At 49.1% G+C, this 13,282-nt stretch overlaps 8 protein-coding genes across 8 annotated transcripts; 3 read left to right on the top strand and 5 right to left on the bottom strand.

Annotated features, from left to right (window-relative positions):
• Window positions 1-311: 311 nt before the first annotated feature.
• On the bottom strand, window positions 312-2,000 carry ASPWEDRAFT_45219 (sugar porter family MFS transporter). The gene is made up of 4 exons (XM_040836469.1): window positions 1,919-2,000; window positions 1,167-1,864; window positions 876-1,116; window positions 312-830 (listed from the first exon to the last, which is right to left on the bottom strand). Exons 1-4 carry the CDS (start codon window positions 1,968-1,970, stop codon window positions 364-366), a joined length of 1,458 nt encoding a protein of 485 aa, XP_040684930.1. The 5' UTR covers window positions 1,971-2,000; the 3' UTR covers window positions 312-363.
• Window positions 2,001-2,772: 772 nt separating this feature from the next.
• Window positions 2,773-3,488, top strand: ASPWEDRAFT_176341 (uncharacterized protein; the record flags this gene model as incomplete). Its single annotated transcript, XM_040831491.1, has 2 exons — window positions 2,773-2,818; window positions 2,884-3,488. The coding sequence occupies 2 exons, from the start codon at window positions 2,773-2,775 to the stop codon at window positions 3,486-3,488; spliced, it is 651 nt and encodes a 216-aa protein (XP_040684929.1).
• A 26-nt stretch (window positions 3,489-3,514) lies between these two features.
• On the bottom strand, window positions 3,515-4,279 carry ASPWEDRAFT_176340 (uncharacterized protein; the record flags this gene model as incomplete). The annotated part of the gene is made up of 1 exon (XM_040831490.1): window positions 3,515-4,279. One exon carries the CDS (start codon window positions 4,277-4,279, stop codon window positions 3,515-3,517), a length of 765 nt encoding a protein of 254 aa, XP_040684928.1.
• Window positions 4,280-4,610: 331 nt separating this feature from the next.
• Window positions 4,611-5,938, top strand: ASPWEDRAFT_54513 (NAD(P)-dependent alcohol dehydrogenase; the record flags this gene model as incomplete). The annotated part of the gene is made up of 4 exons (XM_040838066.1): window positions 4,611-4,634; window positions 4,688-4,816; window positions 4,903-5,856; window positions 5,927-5,938. The coding sequence occupies 4 exons, from the start codon at window positions 4,611-4,613 to the stop codon at window positions 5,936-5,938; spliced, it is 1,119 nt and encodes a 372-aa protein (XP_040684927.1).
• Window positions 5,939-5,961: 23 nt separating this feature from the next.
• On the bottom strand, window positions 5,962-8,816 carry ASPWEDRAFT_54480 (fungal specific transcription factor domain-containing protein; the record flags this gene model as incomplete). The annotated part of the gene is made up of 6 exons (XM_040838064.1): window positions 5,962-6,197; window positions 6,249-7,333; window positions 7,386-8,029; window positions 8,082-8,238; window positions 8,407-8,447; window positions 8,799-8,816. The coding sequence occupies 6 exons, from the start codon at window positions 8,814-8,816 to the stop codon at window positions 5,962-5,964; spliced, it is 2,181 nt and encodes a 726-aa protein (XP_040684926.1).
• A 14-nt stretch (window positions 8,817-8,830) lies between these two features.
• ASPWEDRAFT_62490 (RTA1 domain-containing protein) lies at window positions 8,831-10,364 on the bottom strand (the record flags this gene model as incomplete). Its single annotated transcript, XM_040838658.1, has 4 exons — window positions 10,079-10,364; window positions 9,783-10,031; window positions 9,326-9,730; window positions 8,831-8,847 (listed from the first exon to the last, which is right to left on the bottom strand). Exons 1-4 carry the CDS (start codon window positions 10,224-10,226, stop codon window positions 8,831-8,833), a joined length of 819 nt encoding a protein of 272 aa, XP_040684925.1. The 5' UTR covers window positions 10,227-10,364.
• A 106-nt stretch (window positions 10,365-10,470) lies between these two features.
• Window positions 10,471-11,420, top strand: ASPWEDRAFT_163125 (RTA1 domain-containing protein; the record flags this gene model as incomplete). The annotated part of the gene is made up of 2 exons (XM_040829841.1): window positions 10,471-10,692; window positions 10,744-11,420. Exons 1-2 carry the CDS (start codon window positions 10,539-10,541, stop codon window positions 11,418-11,420), a joined length of 831 nt encoding a protein of 276 aa, XP_040684924.1. The 5' UTR covers window positions 10,471-10,538.
• Window positions 11,421-11,434: 14 nt separating this feature from the next.
• ASPWEDRAFT_118529 (glutamate decarboxylase) lies at window positions 11,435-13,138 on the bottom strand (the record flags this gene model as incomplete). The annotated part of the gene is made up of 5 exons (XM_040828832.1): window positions 11,435-11,543; window positions 11,593-12,131; window positions 12,175-12,807; window positions 12,853-12,880; window positions 12,927-13,138. The coding sequence occupies 5 exons, from the start codon at window positions 13,136-13,138 to the stop codon at window positions 11,435-11,437; spliced, it is 1,521 nt and encodes a 506-aa protein (XP_040684923.1).
• Window positions 13,139-13,282: the final 144 nt, after the last annotated feature.

Below are 13,282 nucleotides of genomic sequence, written 5' to 3'. Positions count from 1 at the left end.
CCCCCCCCCAGCGATGAAAACATAGATCCTCAGTCCCAGGAAAACCTTGCATTGTCGGGCTTTACCGTCGTGAACCACCATTCGGGGCGTTGTGGAATCGGCCGTGAATCCACAGGTGCTAGCTGTGTCGGTTGAGGTCATGGGTTACCTATCTCAGAAGGGCTATCCTGGACGATCTAAGATTTGGTTGAGCAATGAGAATGGCGGACTTGGATTCTGGGGACCCATTCTAGTTATCTGACCCATGATTCATTGGTCTTGCCACCACTGGGTTTACTTGATGTTTTATTATGGTAAAGGTAGACGAAAAACGATGATGAAAGTGAAAATTGATTCGAAACTCCTAGTCCTAACCCTAGTCGACTATGCCACACATTTTGGCTCATCTGGTCCACGTACTTGAGCCTGTTCCATAACATACTGGTCATCGTCCGCAAAAGCCCTATCCCCGAATGCTACTGCAATCTCTTCAAGGGAATGATTCGCCGTCTCCACGTAGTAGAAGTAAACCAGTCCTGTCGAAAACAGACAGAACCCTGCGATGATCACATAGTAGTATCCTTTGATACCGGCGAACGCATCAGGCGATGACATTCCGATTATGAAGTTGAATGTCCAATTCGACATCGTCGACAGCGCCATGCCCTTGCTTCGTACTCGGAGTGGGAATATCTCAGCTGGGAGAAGCCAGGGAATTGGGCCCCATGTAAAACCGTAAATGGCGTTATATATCAAAACAAAGGCATATATGCCTTGTGCTCGTGTCACAGTATTCATGGGCGCTTGATTGAAAACGCAAACGATGATGAGTGCGGTGGCCATGAGAATACCTATCTCGGTTAGATCGACGAAGACATGAAATAAGGTTTACACACCTCCCAGCATCAGCAAAGGCTTCCTGCCCCATTTGTCGGCAAGAACCCAGGCCAGCATTGTTGCTGCCACGTATGGAATGGAATTTCCAGCTGTGTATAACAGCGACTTTCGGTTGTCGAATCCGGCTTTGGCGAGTGAGCTAGGGAGATAGAATGAGATGACGTTGATGCCATTTAGCTGTGCAAACATCTGTGCTGTGATGCCCACTATGATTCTCTTGCGGTAGCGGGTGAAGACCTCCTGAATGATAGGTGAGCACATGTCAATCAAATCATGGTAAGATTGCTTACACCCCAGGTCGATTGTCCTAGCGATGCCTCATAGCGAACGGCCTCTTCGATCTCAACCCAAACTGCACGAACATGCTCAGCGTTGATGTCACCATCCGCGTGAAGATCTGCCACCGTCTGTCGCGCTTCCTTCATAAACCCATTACGAGCAAGCCATCGCGGGGTCTCGGGCAGAATGAACGACATGAAAAATAGAATGGCCGCAAGCCCAATCTGAACAAAGTACGGAGTCTGCCAGGATGTATGCGCAGGGAGCAGAAAATTGCACCCATAGTCCACCCAGGTCGAAAGGGAATATCCAGCAATGTTGAAACTGTACTCGATAGCCACGAGCATACCTCGTCGATGCGGAGACGCAATTTCCGTCTGAATAATAGGCACCGTCGACGATAGGAAGCCGACACCGAGGCCTTGGACTGTTCGACCGACCATGAAGCAAGTCAGGTTGGGAGCAAAGGCTTGCACGAAGCCTGTCGCAAGGTAGATGAAGCCGCCGATGCGGACACATTTCTTTCGTCCGACAATATCTCCCAGTCGTCCGGCTAGAAGGGCGCCTAGGATAGCAGATGCTTGAAGGCATGCTACCATGATGCCTGTAACGGACGGATTCACATCATCTGACGATCCACTGGCACCGCCGTGGTCCTTGAAGAATCGAGATACAAAGACAGGATTGACCAAGAGTCCAGCAATGATACCTGTTGCAGATGTTAAAAGACATTAGCATTATGATTGTCTCGGAGGTGACCCACCCTGGTCATAACCAAACAATCCATCACCCAGACTGCCAAAAGCGCATGTCATCCAAAGAAGAGGCTTCCCGACAAATGGATATCGGGCATGCATTGTCTTTGGCTTCAATACACGTTCAAGCCACGAGTCAGCCGGAGGCTGCACCACAAAATTTGGGTCATTAGGATCGGAGATTTGCTCTCGTCCCTCTGATGAAGACTTTATTTCATCCGCGTTGGCCATGTTGATATCTGTCACTGCTATTGTTGCAGACAGACAATAAACTAATTCCCCATGTCGATGGCCATTGTCAATTTATATAGAAAACCGCTTCCTGTTCCTTAGTGGAAGATTTCGGAGCCGTCGTTAGACAACCCCGCAATGTGTGGAGGTCTGGGGAAGCGGGTATAGACCTGGAGACAGGGAAGGGTATCATTGTGGATTCACTAGGAGAATTAACAAATTGACTTTAATCCCGAATGCTGCATCCAACATTTGGGCTCTCGTGTGCCCCGTACTGACCTCCGATGTCTCCGCCGGAACCGAAGTGGTATGGAACCGAAACCTTTTCGGTGGGCAACTTCACAATCATCCGGCTAAATGCAAGGGAAGCTAACATATATCCTTTAATGGCCTTCAGGAAAACCCCGGCTACAAAACAGACATGAGTGATCATACTGCAGTAGCGCGTGTACTCGTGACCTCAGCCGCGGGGGCGCTAGCGACGTAGGACGTAGTGGGGTAGATGCTTCCAGGGCCTTCCGCTACAAACGGGAAAATCTTTGACTCCAGACGTTCGGTTTCATCGTCACCATTCCTCTAGAGATAATCCCTTTGTTACTTCAACCATAGATCCCTTCAGAATCAAATAAGCATGGAAGGGGAAAAAAGTCGGTTTGGTGCTGATGACTTCAACAAAGGTACGGAGTGGTCGGTTGAAGCAGGGAAATGCCAATTCTAACAGTAGTATTTTTGTATAAATAAGGCCTCGAGGCTTTGGACAATGAGATGGGCAAGGATGAATGGCTTATTGCATTCGCGCCCATCACTCTACTTTCCGCAGGGGGGTTCCTCGCTGTCAACTTCTTCAAAAACCGGGATAGCACGGGGGATTTCGACTATCTCCTGGAACCCCAGTGGGCGCATGATAATGACGTCAAAGGGCCGTTGCATAGTGCGGTGACAAGGACAGCCAAACGTCTAGGTTTTATCGAGGATTGGGCAAATGAGGAAATGGCTTTTTTTGTGCCCGACAGGTCCAGAGAGCACCTCTACGAAGAGGCAGAGAAACAAAACATTGTCCTCTGGGAGGGTACGAATCTGCGTGTTCTTGCCATCCCATTGGAGTGGGCACTCGAGCGGAAGTTGAGACGAATCCACAATGAAATGCAGCAGAGCAAATGGGGGGCTGATATAGATGATGCCATTGCGCTGCTGAGGCATATGAGGGAGCAGAATAGAGCTCCACTAGAGAGGGAGCATATCCGGACGTTGAACACATGCTCCATTGAAATGCCGCCTGATCAGGGAACTATGGATAAGATCGCTGCGGCTTATCGAAACAGGTATAACGAGGAGCCTTTTTCTTAGTTTGCAGATGGGTGCATCCGCCCGTTCTAAATCGTATAAAAATGCCGGGTATCAGTTATGACGTTCCTTTCTGCAAATACAGGGCTGTTTCCATCTTCTTCAAGAAGTAGTTTACCAGATTGATCTAAGACATCATTTGGTAAATCTGCAATCAACTCGGTATCAATTGCAGACACGGCCTTAGTCCAGACAGGTGCAGTCTCAGGGGCGAACGGTGGAAGTGCATCCTCCAACGTCTTACGGTAAATATGCTTGCTTCTGTCGCGTCTCATCCCCAGACTCAACCGCCAATTAAAAGCCTTGGCAAGCTCCTCGGCGATACATGCAAGAATGGCATACCGAACAGGGTCGGGATCGCGCGGGTCGGGGATGCGGTGAACTGCCCATGAGCGGCGCGCTTGGTACCAAAAGTACTCTACCTCCGGTCCTATAGCATAGTACTCTCGCGCAGTCATAGCCTCGTAGATCCGATACAGTGATCTGATAGGCGTGTCTCTCGCGCGCCATACAGGGACGGATCGCATGTTTGTTAGGTCTGCAGACGTCATTCGTGATTGCAGAAGCGGGATATTATTCAGCAGCAATTTGAATGGCACTTGGTCTGGAACACGAAAATGCCATGCCGGTAGTGGCAGAAAGAGACCGAGCAGAGCAAGAAAGGGGTGCTTATGTCGATGGCTAAGGCGGGTGAGGCTGGCCCGGAGCCGGAGTGGTGATTCGAATGTGTAAATGAACCGGCGGACGCGCATCCACCAGGTTATTCGCGGCTTTGGGCGATTCCGGGGAGCCATCTTGCGGATCAGGTCGAGCTGAAGACTTGGAGAAGTGACTTCATGGCGGGGTTCATCATACACGCAGTGGTGTTGTGAGTTGACAGATTCAAGAGTTGTTGTTGCTCGCGATGGCCCGAGTCGAAATGTGCCAAGCCGCTAGTCCTGCCTCGGGATAGCGGGCCCACCGGAACCGAATGCCCTCCGAGACTCTTCCTTCCGCCGGAACCGTGTATACAAGGCGGGATAGCGACAGTCTGGCAGGTGGGATGCCGAGCAGAAATGATTCAAAAGCCGGGCAATTCCGGGAAGAAGATGTAGTAACTTCATCCGATCAATCAATAACGCAAAAATGTCGGTCTCCAACCAAATAGAGGTTCGTCCAAGAATCCAGTGTTACTACTCTAGCCTCAGCTAACCAAGACTTAGTCTTCCCATACGGCCTTTGTCTTGCACCCCGGGGGATCTTTCACGTACGAGGAACGAAAAGTGCCTAGTCTCCAATCCGACCGTGATGTGCTTGTCAGAATCATGGCAACTGGCCTTTGTGGCTCAGATGTAAGCTACATTCTCTCCATCCATTTGGCTTGTTCTATTTGATCAAGGTATCGAAATAAATGGCATAACTGACGTTTATGCTGCAGGTCCACTATTGGAAGCATGGCCGGATAGGTCCATACGTTGTTGAAAAGCCCATCACTCTTGGCCACGAGCCCTCGGGAATCGTGGTAGCATGTGGAAAAGACGTCGAGGGAGTGGCAGTCGGTGACCGTGTTGCCCTTGAGCCGGGAATACCCTGCAACATATGCAAGAAATGCCGCAGTGGTCGTTACAACCTCTGTCGGTCAATGCGATTTGCCGCGACACCTCCGTATGACGGTACCCTCACGAAATACTATCGCGTGCCCCCAGAATCTTGTTATAAACTGCCATCACACATCTCATTCCGAGATGGGTGTCTCGTTGAGCCCTTGAGTGTGGCTGTACACTGTAGCAGGCTTGCTGGTGACATGCAAAATAAGTCAGTGGTAGTGTTCGGAGCTGGTCCTGTCGGACTACTATGCGGCGCAGTTGCACGAGCTTTCGGCGCAACAACCGTTGCTGTTGTTGATATCGTGGAGAGTCGACTCAGTGTTGCAAAACAATACGGAGCCACCCATACATATCGGATGAGCTTTGAGCCTCCTGAAGTGAATGCACAAGCGTTGTTAAAAGCCACCGGACTGGAAGAAGGCGCTGATATTGCAGTGGATGCAACTGGAGCAGAGCCCTGTCTGAACTGCAGCATACACGCACTTGCCCACGGTGGTACCCTGGTGCAGGCAGGGCTAGGCAAACCATCTGTCTCATTCCCTGTTGGCCAGGTTTGCGACAAAGAAATTGTATTCAAGGGTTGCTTCCGCTACGGGCCTGGAGACTTTGACACCGCAATTGGCTTGTTGAACAGCCGACGGATTAACCTGGACGGTTTGGTGACACATGAATTCTCTTTTTCATCCGCAGAGACGGCATTCAATAATGCTGCGAATCGCAATGGGATCAAGAGCGTGATCTACGGGCCGGATGTTGATGAGACTTTGGCTAGAGAGCGCACAGAAGTAATGGGAGCGGGGATTGTCCGAACTGAACAACTCCGACCATCTCTGTGAGTTGTGCCATAAGTTGTAGTCATTAAAATAGAACTGTTCAAATATTCTAGTTCGTCAGGTCTCTGGTGCATTCCAAGTCATGTCCCACAGCCAATATAATCCACTTTCACCACTGTCAAAGTAGGTTTCTTCAAGACCCGCTTGAGAGAAATCAGGTTCGTTCCAGTCTTGCTGGGCAGGCATCTGCCATGCGTAGTAGGGATCTTCGTTCAGGTTGCCACTGTCGGTTCTTTCGAGCCGGTTTTCTTGGGGTATGCCGTAGGAGGAGCGGTCGTTCGCGGGCGCAAAAACTGGATTCATTAGCAAAGTCCAACGCCCTAGTTCAGATCACAAATTCATACCATTTTGAAACGATGATAGCCCCTCGTTGAGTCGAGTACTTCTGTTCGGGTTATGCTGAATTGAGCTTCCCTCCAATGTGTCGAAGGGACCCGATGCGACATCTAGCGGAAGACGTAGAGTATCCTCTACTGACATCAGAGAGCACTCTGGAGCAGGCACAATCTGGTCAGACATGTCCGGCTCTGGTCCAGTAACTGGAGCGAGCATGGCTTGTGACTCTCGGGTGAGAAGCATATTGATCACGTTCTTCAACACAGATGTGCTCTGCTTGGACAGGGTAGACCTTTTTCCGAGAAGGTCTTGTAATCGAAAAATGCGAGTGATCGTCCTCTTCATCACCTGAGCTGTATCTGACAGAGGATCCGAGATCGCTATAATAGATAGAACGATGGCAGCGTTGAAGAGGTTGATTGCTAGGAATGCGACCAGATGGCTATCTGTAGCGAGTTGTGCGAGAATGGGTAAATCTGTCACACGAGCTGTCCGCACCGCAGCACTCCACCATGGGTCTGAATTTAGCCTCGAGGAGAGAGCTTTAGATCGGAGGTCCTGTTCGGAAGAGGAAGTATTGTTGACGTTGATTGGAGTGGATTCTCCTGCGTGGTCGCTGGGAGTATCCTGGGTGGCCGATAGATGATCGACTTGCTGGGCCAGAAAGGGTCTGTGAAGTACAACGCAGAGATTGTCGAATGTAAGTTGCAATGCTAGAGCTTGCAAGACATGCGCCCTCGAGCTCAAGGTACCTCCCGGAGAGAAGTCTTTTTCGAGATCCAAAACCAGGTGCCTAGGGAGTCGATGTCGCCAGCGGTGTAGTTGTGATGTGACCGTTTTGATGAGACTCACATACATGTCTCCAGACCAGTGTTTTTCCGAGGAGGCACGAGAGCCAAAAACTGGTTCCAAGGCAGGGGATGCAATTAAGTAGAGCTCATTCAACTCTCGCTGATACGCAGAATAGCAGATGCTTTGAGATTCTGTCTCTGTGGAAACGAAACTCGGATTCTCAAGCACGTCTAGCGGCATACTGACATTGCAGTCCTTGTCATTGATGCCAAGTGGTCTGCCATACGTAATCGAAGCAAATCTGGGATATTGTGAGTAGCCGGGAATTTGACAGCAAAGCAAGCGTTGCATACCGATCCCATGTGTAGATGGTCCACCAAACTCTTTTCCGCTCCTCAATATCTTCCACCTCACCCCGTAGAGGTTCCCGGTGTAAGCCTAATGCTTGCGAGATCTTTATGGTCGCACCCAGTAATGAGAATGCTAGGTTAGGTCGCCCATGATAGACATTATGTGATCCTAGGAGAATAAAGGCCTGGGCTGCTGTAATGGAATGGTGGTCCATCAATTCCAGCACATGTGTTTCAGCCAAGGAAAGAAGACCTGAGCTCAGCTTCTTCCACTCTTCTTTCTGTTCGCCCGAATCAATTCCCGAACGTTGCGATCGATACCACGAGGACATTCCGAGCATAGTTGCCAATAAAACCAAAAAGGGTTTCTGGGATGGATTCGCAAAGCCATCAGCTAAAGAATCGAACTTTCTGCGGAATTTGGGCTCGTAGATCGCGAGTGAGAACCAGTGTACCGCATCAAAGTAGTATTCCAACAATTCTCTCATGCGATCCATCGAAGGTAGTGGCCGGCCAAGGATTTTCGAGATTGGTACACGTTGTCTAGCCGCTGACTTTCGGGCGGGTGGAACAATGGCGCTGACGGGATAACCTGGAATTGCGGTGGTACTTCGCTCGTCGATATGTTGTTGACCAAGTTGACAGATCTAAGTCGCACTTTAGGACTGCAGTATAAGTGGTGTATAGCAGTTGTCATACCTTCCTCGCAATTCCCATTGCAGATTCAGCATCTCCATAGTCAATCGACGGTCGCACATTATTCGCATCACTCGTTGGGTGGAATCCATCATTTTCTGCTACATGCTCGACATTCTGAGGCGATAAGGGCGGGCTTTCTGCATCATTGAGCGTCCCACTCTGCGATTCCAGCGACTCTTCAGGCGATATTCTCGTCGAATGCGATCGTGGCCGCGGGCGACTTCCCAAGCTTCGTGTCGATCCTGCCCGTCTGAATTCCACTCACCACTTCACCGTTAGCAACATCCACCTCACCGGCTAAATGAAATAAAAGGATGCAGCTTACTTTCGCACACCCTCTCTGCGCGATCCGTCTGCCTGTCGAGGCTGGCAGTCTACATTGGCTCGCACACACAGCGAGCAGGGGCGGAATGGATCACACTATCCGTTGCGACGGTTAAAAAGGTGCCGGGGACTGCTTGAGGGGTGAAATACTCGACTTTTGTGGCGACGACATCTTTCGCACGCGGTGCTGACTCGGGTTGGCAGCATTCCAGATAAGCTGTGAGCTTGAATGTATCTTGATGGAAGCAATCAATCACATCAGGCGGATATAATTGAAAGGATGATGATATCGATAATTGAGCATCTGGGAGAAAATATTGAAGAAGAGGAATTCGAATCGCGAACGAAGCGAAATGTTATCTCCGCGTTTTGCCTTGTTTGCATCATCCCCGCGTTCCCCGCAGTCTCCATCGACGATGCTATCATCAACAAAATGGGATATCTTTAGATGAAGGATGGAGATAAAATGGTGAGAGTATTCTCTTATTTATATTTAGGATTGCAAAGAGTGGTATATCCAATATATCACATTTATCTTAGCTTCCAGTGTAGCACACAACACAATATATATTTCCACCTCTATGTAATGAAACTCAATCGATCGACAGCACCAGGAACAAAAGAAGATATTCTAGAACAATCCCGCAAGCTTCTAGAAGAAAAGAAAGAACTCGGAAAAACCTCTTCAACCCTCAAGGTCCCATCGATCGAATTCGTACTTCGTATGTACTCAAAGTGGATCTCGTATTCGTTCACTTTACCAAATGCGGTTCAACTACGAGAAACAATTCTGCCTGCTGTATCATATCATATCATATCATCATATTATCAACCATATAACAAGATATAAATCACAAAAAAAGAGCCAGCCTAAACCCGCTCCGTCACAACAACCGGACTCACCCCCCTCACCACAAAACCCCTCTCAAAAAACCACACCCCCCTCCCCAACAACGCATTAATCTCACTCGGATGCGTAACATGCAGCACCACCATCGCCAAAAACATCAACAGAGCATCAAACACATATATAAATACTTCATTCTTCATCAAATACCCATCATAGCCCCGGAGGTACTCGACCACACGCACGACGGAGCGGATGAGGACGAGGATGCTGCTCATGTAGAGGGCGCGCATGTGTCGATGCCAGATGTGTGCGAGGTCGATTGACTTGGGGGTTTTGTAATTTGCGAGGCGGATTTCGAAGATCACGGCGGTTATGAGGAAGAAGCCGAAGAAGATGATTTGGACGAAGAGGCCGCCGATGATGATGTGTTCGCCGGTGGAGGGGTTGGAGGTGTCTTGGATCATGAGGCCGGCTCCTATGCTTTATTAGGACTGATCTTATAAAGGTGAGAGTACATGGGACCGTACCTGATGCCTGCATCAAAAAGGAAATAACATCGCCAGCCACAAAGATCTTGGTTAGCCAGGTAAGTCTGATGATGGAACTCTTTTGCGCATCAAGCAGGTAGATGATTCTCCCCAGTTCCATATAGATACTGGCAGCTATGAAAGCGGGGGCAATGAGGATCAAGGAACTTTGCATGGCATAAGGGCCAGTGGTCCAGTTGGGTGTTTCAATAGAGGATAGAAGACGGCCGACATATCCAATTGTTTCAACTAGAGAGGGTTAGTGCTGATAGTAGACACAGTTAGATGTTACGTACGGATGCCTCCGATGCAGAATGGAATCATAAACCATGTTCTGGTTCGAATGAACTGGTAGAAATGCAGTATGGTGCTGATGCCAAACAGGCCGACAAAGATGCCAGCAGCGGCACTGGAGGGGCTGTAGTAGTAGAGTGTGAATTCCATTATGAATGTTCTGAATGAGTATGAAAGGAATAAAAGTGGGAAGTGAGAGTTTAAAATAGTTTCCAACAACTATTGTCTATAGTCGAAGATATACAATGTCGTACCCATGGCCGAATCGGGAAAGGAATACGAAATATGGGTCCAGATTCAGACCAACGCAGGATTTGTTTACGAAGTACGAATAGCCTATATTAGTCCGTTTTGGCCATAATAATAGATCAGTGTTGATTATGGAGGATACAGACAGCAGATTTTTCTATATCTACCTCCATCCTCGACATCCTCAACGCCATCATTCTGCAATTATTCACAATGAGCAGCTCCTACAAACTATACAACTATGACCCCTCCACTGGCGCGGCAGTGCTCTTTGCAGCCATCTTCGGAGCCACGACTGCCTTTCACATCTTCCAAATGTTCAAACGACGAACCTGGTACTTTATCCCCTTCGTCATCGGTGGGATGTGTATGTCAATCCCAATCTATCTATCAATTGAACATCTCTAACCCATCCCAGTCGAAGCATTTGGCTACACATCCCGCTACTTCAGCGCAAAACAAACCCCCAATTGGACCACTCCTCCATACATCGGCCAGAGCTTGCTACTCCTACTCGCTCCATCCCTCTTCTCCGCATCGATATACATGATCCTCGGACGAATCATTCGACTCCTTCGTGGCGATTCCCGCTCTCTAATCCGACCATCATGGCTCACCAAGATCTTCGTCACAGGCGATGTCCTCTCCTTCTTCATCCAAAGCGGTGGAGGTGGAATGCTCGCCACCGCAAAATCAGAAGATAAAGTCAATCTGGGAAATAACGTCATCATCGGCGGACTTATCGTGCAGATATTGTTCTTTGGGTTCTTCATTATCGTGTCCGTGGTCTTTCATCGTCGGATGAACTCTTCGCCTACGCAGGCGTCGCTTACCATGGATATCCCCTGGGCGAGATATATGGGTGTTTTGTACGCTGTTAGTGTGCTTATCATGGTGAGATCTGTATACCGCGTTATTGAGTACGTGCAGGGGACGACGGGATACTTTCAGAGCCATGAGGCGTTTTTATATATCTTTGATGCAGTGTTGATGTTTGTCTGCTGTGTTGTGTTTCATATCTTCCATCCGAGTCGGATTATCTCGAATCGGAAGGATTATGGAAAGATGGAGGACTTGGAGATGCTGAATGGTTAATTATGAAATACTACTTAGCATACAGCATGAGTCTTCCCAGTCTTGCCCTGCAATGAATGCTTTTCGTTCTTGTAATGCGAATGTCTCTTCGACCTGGCCGTGTTCGTTCTGCTCAACCGATGTCTATACAGTTAGCTCTCCATATCATCAATTTGTAAAATAAAGAACATACAGAGTCCACTTCTCTATCATCGTCTTATCCATCTCCTCCAGCGTCTTGAGTGCAGACTTGAAATCTTCTATCAACACACCACACCGATTCATACTGAAATCCTCTCTCAGCACAACCCTCATCATCTTGAGCTTGTTGCTATGCGGTGCCATCGTATACGCCGGAATCACCCACCCGCGTTCACGGAGGACGTGGGCAATGGCGAATTCATCAAAGAGTCTGTTCTCGTCATTCTTCAGTCTGAATGCCACAAGGGGTAAGCCTTTCCCGCTTGTCTCGCTCATGATGATGAAGCCTAGTTTTGTTAGTTCGGAGGCGAGATGGTCGGCTATCCGGGTGATGTTGCGCATGATGGAGCGGTAGCCGTGTTTACCCAGTCGGATGAGCTGGTAGTACTGGCCGATAACGTGGGATGCGCCTTTGGAGAAGTTGAGGGTAAAGCTGGCTTGATCGGCACCGAGATAGTTGATGTTGAAGATGAGTTCTTGCGGGAGATATTCTGGGGCGCGCCAGAAGACCCAGCCCACGCCGGGGTAGACCTGGATCGTCAGTGTGATGTCCATTATGAATATGAAGACATACCAATCCATATTTATGCCCAGACACGTTAATCGAAACAACCTTTTCCAGTCGAAAATCCCACTCCAGCTCCGGCTTCACAAACGGCGCCACAAACCCCCCACTGGCCGCATCAACGTGAATCGGACAGTCGATGTTCCTCTCCACCAGCAAATCATTAATCGCCTTGACATCTTCATACTGCCCCGTATACGTCGTGCCCAGGATCGCACAGATCCCAATCGTATTCTCATCGACCAAATCCACCGCTTCTTTGGGGTCAATCACGTATCGCTGCTCCGTGCAATACACGTACTTTTCCTCGACGTCGAAATACCGCGCGGCTTTCTCCCAGCAGACCTGCACGGCGCTGTTCATGACGATGTTTGGATGGTGCCAGTCTTTGCCTTCTGCTTTACGGCGATTTTGCCAGCGTTTCTTCATGGCGAGAGTTCCGAGCATGATGGCCTCTGAGGAGCCGATGGTAGATGTGCCGATGGCGTCTTGGTTGGAGTTGGTTGTGTCGGTGGGCGCGTTGAAGAGACGGGCGATCATGTTCACGCAGCGGTTTTGGATGTTTGCGGTTTGGGGGTATTCTTCGTAGTCGATGAAGTTTTTGCTCATGGCGTCGTTCATGAGGTGTTGGACTTCGTCTTCCTGTTTTTCTTAGCTTGCGTGTCTTCAAATATAAATGAGGCGTACCATATACGTATTCACAAAACTCGCCAGACTGCACATATTAACACCATCACCATGAAAAGTAGCCGTAAACATACTTCAGCAACGGATTCCCATCCAAACTCAACTCATCCTTAATCATCCGATACGCAACCTCAGGCGGCATCTCCCTCTCTGCAATCTCATGATGAGGCAGTTCCTCGGCTGCGAATCGCGTGCCGTAGACATTGCCCGAGAGGGTGTCTTCGTCGGTCTGGCTGGGAGGAGGTCGACGACCCTGTCGCTTTTGGACTTTGTTCAGATGGACCATTTTGGTAGAATTGGATATTTTATTTTGAGTGAGGTGAGGATGGGGAGATGGTGGATGGTGGTTTATGTGGTTTCTGGGGTGTAGTGTTACATCCGTGTCGATGACGTCACCAGTTGGATTATTAGGTTTGATCAACCACGACTG

This window comes from Aspergillus wentii (genome assembly GCF_001890725.1).
Source record: "Aspergillus wentii DTO 134E9 unplaced genomic scaffold ASPWEscaffold_8, whole genome shotgun sequence".
NCBI lineage: Eukaryota > Fungi > Ascomycota > Eurotiomycetes > Eurotiales > Aspergillaceae > Aspergillus > Aspergillus wentii.
Note: the sequence above shows the minus strand (reverse complement) of the source record. Positions and strands in the feature narration are given on the sequence as shown.